This window comes from Apis dorsata, unplaced genomic scaffold (genome assembly GCF_000469605.1).
Source record: "Apis dorsata unplaced genomic scaffold, Apis dorsata 1.3 scaffold_89, whole genome shotgun sequence".
Taxonomy (NCBI): domain Eukaryota; kingdom Metazoa; phylum Arthropoda; class Insecta; order Hymenoptera; family Apidae; genus Apis; species Apis dorsata.
In genome coordinates, this window is record NW_006263387.1 from 679552 (window position 1) to 688527 (window position 8976).

General features: G+C 29.3%; 1 protein-coding gene across 2 annotated transcripts; it reads right to left on the reverse strand.

The window, feature by feature from the left end:
- Window positions 1-103: 103 nt before the first annotated feature.
- Window positions 104-7229, reverse strand: LOC102672332 (leucine-rich repeat-containing protein 20). 2 transcript variants are annotated; one of them, XM_006611612.2, is made up of 4 exons: window positions 6495-7229; window positions 1675-1818; window positions 1335-1502; window positions 104-1251 (listed from the first exon to the last, which is right to left on the reverse strand). In XM_006611612.2, the coding sequence occupies exons 1-4, from the start codon at window positions 6649-6651 to the stop codon at window positions 1088-1090; spliced, it is 633 nt and encodes a 210-aa protein (XP_006611675.1). In that variant the 5' UTR covers window positions 6652-7229; the 3' UTR covers window positions 104-1087. The 2 variants fall into 2 exon arrangements, with proteins under 2 accessions (XP_006611675.1, XP_006611674.1); XM_006611611.2 differs by lacking the exon at window positions 6495-7229 and adding an exon at window positions 2426-2886.
- Window positions 7230-8976: the final 1747 nt, after the last annotated feature.

Sequence of the window (8976 nt, forward strand, 5' to 3'; positions counted from 1 at the left end):
ATATTGAAAAAATATAACTACTAAACTAATATAACGTAATAAACATTTTTTTTATAATATTAATATGCAAATCCAACATATCCGTTTATTATTCTTTTTTATATTTTTTTCAATCATTAAAAGGAAAGTGAATTAGAGGGAAAAGCAAAGAAGAAATGTATTTCTTAAAGTATATTATAACGTTTCGCGGACAATTGACTAGATCAGAAATACAGAGCAATACATTCTGATACTTGTTGTGCATATACATAGAACTACATTACAATTAGTATATAATACAATTTAATACATTTTACATATTGTTTATATAAATTAAATACAATCTTGTTCTTGTAAAATTCTTGCACGTATCTAAGCAAAAAAAGAAAAAAAAAATCATGAATTTTTGTATATTATAAACAGTATACTGAATTTATATGTTTTATTTTCTTCTCTTTCTCTTTAATGCTTTTATAAAATTAAAATTTATGGCGAAGATGTTAGCATTAGATCGCCTATAAATTGGCAGTCGTACGATTTATTATACAATATGTACGTCGCAATATGTCAAGTCCACGCATAAAAAATAATAAAACATATCTTAAATATACAGGATACTTATTTGGAGTTAGTAAAAATATAGTAGTAGATCGAATCGACAGCTCGCAATGTTATATGTACTTACATGGATCACAGCATTGCGTGGGCCAAATGAGCGAGCAGCAGAATAACATCTAAAAAAATCCACACGGTACAAAACGAGAGTAAAAGAAATGACAATCGATCGCTATCCACGAGATCAATAAAAAAAGTTCCAGGTACGCGGCAAATCTATCTTTAAGTACAGATTATGAAAATCATCAATTAAAGAATATTTTCTGATCATTTTTGCCGCTTATCGTCACACCTGTTATCGCTCAGTCGTATGATATTTTATTACTGTACAAAATACTTGCTTTTGTTCTTAATTCGCTTAACAATATGTTAGCGAACTTTCGAACAATTTCAGTCAATAATAATGGAAGCAAACTACGTCCAAATTGGACGATTATTCGACGATTAACTGCTTTGGCAGATTTTATTGTTTTCTTTGAGCTATAGATTCATTTCAAATAGTAAGATCTTCCCATTCTTCAACTTGTCGAGGCGTTAATTCAATTTTAATTCGGGTCAAAGTACTGAGTAAATCGTGCATCCTTGCTGTTAACGGGTTGGCTTGAAGATCAATAAATTCTAACGCAGGAGCATGCCTGAGTCTTTCGATATCTATGTCTAAAAAAATAGAAAGTATCGAAATTATAATATTTATGGATTATTTGAACATTTCTTATATAATATAAAAAATTAAGATTTACCAATGATAGAATTGTTGTTGGCAAGGAGCCGCTTAAGTTGCGGTATCCGACATGTAACGGGTGGCAAAGCAATAAAAGTATTATGCGAAATGTCCAACCTTTCTAATGCTTGTAATTCAGCAAGTTCCTCTGGTAGTTTGCTCATTTGATTATGACTCAGGTTCAAGTCTAGAAACGATTACGTGTTTGAATTTGTATTACAGTGATACCTTTCAGCTAATAAATAAAAAAAAAAAATAAAATTTTTTCAAATAATTGAAAATAAGATTATAATAAAAATGATAAAACTTATTAACAAAATAATTTAATAATAATTTGCTATTATTATTAATTAACTTACCAGTGATCAATGAAAATTTGATTGCAAATTTTGGTGGAATTTTTGTTATTACATTTCCAGATAGATTACATCTTTTTAATTCTGTATGTCTCATTAAATGATAAACTGCATCAGGTACTTGCATCAACTGGCATTCTGATAGATCTGAAAAAATAAAATATTATAACATTAATAAGTATTATATAATAATTTTGTTTAAGACATGAAAAAAAATTTAATCAAAATTTATTTGTAGTAAATTAATTGACATGTTATATATACATTTTAAAAACATATAATTTTTATAAATAATATACTATTAGATACATATATTTTAACACATAGAACATAATGATATGTTCAATTTTCACAATTGGAGCACGGACACATTGTATTCATCCGTATTGTGATCTTGACAGATCAGCTGTCGAACTGGGTCAGTGTATCAATATTTCATGATGATAACGATAGAATTTTGTTCATTTTTCAAATATTACCATTGCTCGGTAATCTTAAAATTGTATATCAACTTCAATTCAATTCATTAAGTAAAAACTGCACTCAAAAAACGGGAAATTTTAATAAAAGCACACAATTTTTTATAAAACCCGCGATGCACCTGTAGCAGCAAAAACTAGGTCATGAACTAGATTAAAATATCTACAATAATAACTTAATTTAAACAAACTAGACAAATTTTTACAAGAATCAAATTTGGTTAGTTTAGTAAAGTATTTTCTTAAATATATATATTTTTTGAAAAATGATTTACCAAGATTGTTAGTTTCTTGTGCATCTTCGCAGCGCAAGACTACTCTCGTGACGGCGTTCGCCATCTTGCTGAGGCAAACTGACTTAAGTTGGACGTTTCGCCACCTTAATATGAAACATTTATTTTCGACGAATTTCAGAAATAAATAGTACTTGCTAGATGATTTTGGCATTCATTCTACTTTCAGAAATTTGTACTGCGACATAATGACGTAGAAATCGAAGACAATAATATTCGTAAAATATATTTAATATATTTTGATATTCTAAATAACCATAAATTTTTAATGATCAATTAAATTTATCAATATTTAATTTGAATTTTAATAAGTATCGAAAAAATTTTAAATATATTTCAGTAATGTGAAAATAGATGCGGGATACTCGCTTGTTTGATATTGCGCTAAAATTTTTGTCGCCATTTTTCAGGCGCCTGCGCATTTAGTTTTAACTTTGTCAAGTTTTTCAGTGATTCAAGTTCAATATATTTTTCTATTTTATATTATTTAAAACATTTACTTACGATTTAAGTTGATTAATTTTATTGTTGAAACAATTGTAAATAAAATATAATCATTGATATAATATAAAATAAAATATTATACATATTTCTATTGTAATTTGATGGGTAGGTACAGGTAGGTGCCAAACATTTGAAAACTTCGTTATCCTATCTTTTCAATTAACAAACTTTTTTATATTTCTCTATAAATTTTAATAATATATTCTTTATAATTCATATTCTTTAAAACCAAAAGATTTTTAATATCATTAAGTGAAATATTCGATTATGTTTTATTGTTTTTAGTGACAGTAACGATAACTTTTTATTATAAAGTAGTAAATGGCTTTGGTAGCAAGCTACCATTTAAGGTTACGTTTCCATACATGATGGCGCCTTACGTACCTGTATTCATGTAGCATACAATGTATACACACTCGTATTTTATCGTATGGCTATGAAAATATACGATATTGTTCATATTTTGCACACAGAAAATAATTTTCAATATTAAAAATTTAAATATAAATAAGTAATACAATGTTTTATAAAACATAAATTTCATTTTATACTTTAGATAAATAGTAGTAAAAGAAATTAAATATTTGCATATTGTGTATCAATTTCTTATGTTCATGCATTTATATAACAAAAAATTTGAACAATGATATTTTATTTTTATTCAAAAAAAAATAATGGATAAAAATATAAAAATATATATAAAATAATTATACTATTTTATTACAAAAAAATCGAATTTGATTATATTCAAAACTAATTAAATAATTATTAAGTAACTGTTTAGTAGTTCATTAACACTTTGTCGTGGATGCATGTAAAAAAGATCAGGAAGAAGAAACGATTCTTAAACGGTATGCAAAGCACGAGCATTTACTTTGCTAGGACTTCGTGACGATTCACTATTCCGAGATTGACCTTTTGTGCACACGACTGCCTCCAAAACGCGCAAGAGATCTTTCCTATTGATGAACTGTTGAATCACAGATTGATATATCGCACAATAATATCAATAGTCAATATAAAAATGTGAACAATCTTAAAATATTTTCAAAAATGTATATATATTATATATACTTTTCTTTTTTTTACTTTTTTTTTTACTATTTATACATTTTATTATATTTTTACATATAATAAACATACTAAATTACATGCAAATATATATATACATATAGCTTAATAATTATGCATAAATTTAAGATAAAATTTTATTGATAAAATTTTACGTTTATCTGTATTATTGTAAGAAAATTAAAAGAAATCATTAAATTTATATAATTTTCTATCACTTATATTAGTTATTATTATAAAATAATAAAATAAAATTTTTCTTCTAGTACTCAAATAATTTGGACGATATAATTTCGATTGTATCCTTTAAGCTGTGTTCACAAAAACAAAATATGCTCACGCACGAACAATTTGCAACATGTTTGGATCGATGAATAGCTTAAGGAACAAAGACCGGATATGAAAGTTACGCAACACAATGTTTATCCAACCAATTATCTATGCTAGAACCTGGAGTGAACATTTCACTTTTATTCGAATTGATGCACGAATCACACTACCGTGATGAGGAACACTACCACCTGTTACGTATGCTTGTCTAACATGCTGTATTAACATTATATATTCTTATATATTTAATAAGTTGATGTTATAATTCTTATACACTATCGAAAAGCAATATCATATCAATAAAAATAAAAAAAAATTTAGAAATAATATATATAAATTCAAAATACTTTTAAAAAATTTATTCATGTTAAATTTAAAGGAATATAATTAAAATTAAAATTAATTGATAATTCCTGATATACAATATAGATTGTAATCAATCATTCGCATGAAAAAAAATATTATTATTAGCCTAACAAAAAATATTTCTTCTCAAAGATAGTTAACAAGTGTTATTACAGAGACATACATTCGGACGTAGAGTGACTCCTTGAATGTGGCTGCCAAGTGCCTCTCGCTCTCGTTTTCTCCGCTTCGAGACTTTCGCCAGTTACCGATTAGAAATCTTATGTTTATTTTTGACGGGTTAATAATAGTATTTTTTAATCGTGTTGCAGTGAAAAGGAAAAAATTATTAATAAACCAACACAAGAAAGTTCGAACAAAATAATTAACAAACAAAAGAAGAATAAAAAGTCAAAGATTGATCATTCAGATAAGGAAAGATCAAGTTAAGACAAAGCTGGATGAAGCGACATTAAGGAAGGTCTCAAATCTATCCGGATGGACGGATAAGGCAAGGACTGAGACCCGTTCTCTCTTCCAGATTGAATCAGGAAGCGAATCGCGTGATCCACTGATGCTTTGAAAGCAAACATTGATGTAGAAGACATCGATTGATTCCTTGTTTTAAAATTTCTTCACAACAATATCTACTAAATTAAACTAAAGTTAATTTGTCACGGTAGTGAAAATCTAACTCGTCAGTCGAAACAACGAATCAAGGCCGGCCAGAAACACATATCAAGTTGCCAACTGTATTAGTCCTCTAATCGAACACATTCTAAGATCGTTTAATGGCACATATGTATTAATTTAATTCATACTGCACGTAATTTATCTTCTCCCCTGGAGACATAACAATTAATTATCTCCACATGAAATAAGCTCTTTATGGTTTGTATAAACAATATAATTTATATTGTAAACGAATATCAAAATGCTTTTGTTATTTTATATTTCTATTAATGAAATTATTTTTATTTCCTGAACATAATAGGGAATTAAGAATTATGTTACCGAATTGAGAGTGAATTATATCAGAAGAATAAATGTATTATAAGAAACCAGGCAAAGTTTAATTGGGCTACGTAAGATTTGCGGTTCATTTGCATGTTTACTTATTTGAAGAAAAATTTAATGATTAAGAAATAATTGTCGATCAAATACAAATCTAGTTTAGAAGTGATAAGGAACCAAAGGAGATGACGAAAAACGATTAATCTGAGTTAAGTTTTCACAAAAAGCATATTTTGTATTGTTCGATATCTTATCTAAATTTTTATCATCTGTGACTAAAACTACGCAGTCCATTATACGGATTGTTTTATTTCATGAACATTCATTTCGTTATTTTTTTTTTTCGATCGCATAATAGATGCAAACAGAACATAAATTTTAGGGTTATATATAATTGAAACATAAATATTATTCAACAAATGTTTCGACATGTTTCTTTTCCCGAATGAAATCTTCAGCTGAGCGAAAGTGTAATACCTCAAACGCGGAAAGATATCGTACTGTAGAAAGTACTAAACGTGAAGGAAACAATTACGTTTCGCTAACCGATTTTATCCAGTTTATCGATACAATTGCGCTAATGGAAAAGATGCATCACTTATACTTTTTTTTATTATTCTTTTTTTTTTCATTTTTAAAAGTATATGTTATTTTTTTTTTAAGAAAAAACTATATTACTTTCTACAAACGATCTTTCTTATCCAGCAATTTTTGTTTAATTGGATCAACGAACAAATCAAAATTTTATTGGTATTAAAACGTTGATACAATGATAGATTTGACCTACCTAGATTACAATTGTCCTGTGCCTCTTCGCACCGGGAAACTACCCTAATTATCGCCCGGCCCGCCAATTGCACACAAACAGCCATAGCCACGTTTCTCTCTCCTTGTTCCTGAGAAATTTGTTCCATATCGTCTCCATTGTACGCGGGTGGTCTCATCTCTTCTGCTCTACTATTTATGTCAAACGTGAAAAATCTTTGTGAAGTTTAAACGAAGGATCTGAATTCTGTCTATTCGAACGATCACTGAATCTCTTCCAATTACAATCAAGTTTTCCAATTACCGTCAAACTTTTTTCACAGTGATGAAGAAGCACACGCTCTTACAGTTTCTTCTTCAAAAGTTATCAATAGCACCCTCGATTCTCTTCACTTCTTCTTCAAACATCAAGAAACTATCATGTTTCGAGGAGCAAGCTTTGATCATACACAAGAGAAGATTTGAAACGCACAAGGTAACTCTCTAAGCATATATAATTTATCGTTTCTGAATCTTTAGCGTCGTCGTCGCAAATGTTCTCGTTATGTTTTATCGAGGAAACAATGATAAAAAGTTGGCTTCAAGAACATCGACGAATCGATCACGTCGAATCAGACGAAATCGTTGTTTTCCTCGATCTTTCACAAAACCACGAGATTTCCGCGATTTTCTGTTTTTCCGCGTTCGAGAGACTCTCAAAAGATAGCGGAAAAAAGTATCGCAATGAGAGTATTTGAGGTGACGCTGGCTGGCACTAAAGTGCACAACTCCACGCGGTGCTATTTAAGCCTTCGTCGCGGGGTCTCCCACCAGAGATGCATCTCGGATCAGCTGACTACTTTGTTTCAACTCCCTCTCTTTGTTTGAAAACAACTGTAGAAACCACTACGCATATTCACCGCCAGGTGCACTCGGCCTGCAACCTGTCGAAATTGGTGTTAGAGTTTTCACGAACGCGCGACTCAAGGTTCCCCGTTAACAGAGCGCGTGGTTTTGTTTCAGTGCCTCCTCCGTTGTCATTGTCGACGAAGAAGGAACAAGACAAGGAAAAAAAAAAGATAGACGTGCTTTAAGCAGCGAGATCTTTTCGTGGATCGACTTTGGTGGACCCCGACTTTTCCGCGTTACGCTTCTTAAGAGTCGAATTACGTTGAACGCGGCATTGAAGTTCCTTCAGTACAGAAATAGGCAGATAAATGCAACTACTCGAAGGTCTTCTACACGCCGCACAGACGGAGTAAATCTGCGAGCAAGATTGACGGAAACAGGAAGGGACCGTCGCAGGGAGAAGCGTAATATTCGACGCAGAAGTTCTCGCGGAACGGGATGACTCATCTAATTGCACGTTCTATCGGGATTGAGATTCTTTTGATCGTGGCTGCACTCGAAAGGGACCTAGATTTCGTGCGTGTAAGTTTGGAAAGCGTCGGCATGATTTATTTCCTGCCGATGAGCTCGATTACGAGCTTCCAAATTCTATTTCTCTTTCGACTCTTTCGCCTTTTTTAATTAATTCCAAGTTTCTTTCATCTATAATTCATGACACGTTAGAATGTTTAGATATCGTAGGAACAGTGGCGATACAATTTTTCATTTTACACTTACCACACTTATCCATACGTCCGAATCCTCTTATGCAATGATATCGGGTCGGTGGGAAAGTAATGTCGGTTTCGTGAGTATAGAAATAAATTAATTTATCGTTGTATATATTCTTATATACATTTTTCAAATTATTTGAATTTTTGTGTTTTATAGTTTCTTAATAAATGTCTTTTTTTTTTTTTTGTGTTTCCTCAAGATATTTGCTAAGAATTCATTCATACTTTTATCATTCAGTTTTATAATATTATTTTGTATGTAACTTGAAATTCAATTAAATTTCATATATTGTTTATATTTATTTCAAAGATATGATATATCTTTTTCAGAAAGAATTGTATTTATATATCTTTATCAAATTCATATAATGAATTTTTATGAGCAATATAAAAATACAAGTTGTTTTGTCTTATACACTATATTGGCTGTAAAAAAATATTTGTATATTAGTATTTAAACATATATTACAGTATATTAATTACTTAAAATACAAATTTATTGAATTTCATATAATTTAATAATATTTTTATTCGATAAAAAAATTATAAAATAAGAGTATGTACAAATACTTTTTTTTTTTAACCATTGTATAACTGCTAAATCTACATCGAATTTTAATTTCAGACGAGAATAGAATAATATTTCATAAAATAAATTTGAAATTGTTTATCTTACCAAAATCAAAATCAATATAAATTTTCCACCAACTCAATATATAAAAGCGAGTATAATTTTCTACACGCATAAAAAGGAAACGGAAGAAAAAAAATTCTACAGTGGAATAAGAAATTATTATACAACTGCCTCTATGGACGATTCTTCGATTCGGTCTTCTGGATATTTTATTCGTTTTATTTTTCCTATGTATATATAGTTATACATAGATATATATATATATATAT

What these genes read in the sequence shown, in the direction of transcription:
- LOC102672332 (XM_006611611.2), bottom strand. Translation starts at nt 2,597, where the DNA reads ATGCCAAAATCATCTAGCAAGTACTATTTATTTCTGAAATTCGTCGAA. An exon ending in ACAAGAAACTAACAATCTTG is followed by an intron (nt 1,819 to 2,425) that starts GTAAATCATTTT and finishes TTATTTTTTCAG; the next exon opens with ATCTATCAGAATGCCAGTTG. An exon ending in CAAATTTTCATTGATCACTG is followed by an intron (nt 1,503 to 1,674) that starts GTAAGTTAATTA and finishes AATCGTTTCTAG; the next exon opens with ACTTGAACCTGAGTCATAAT.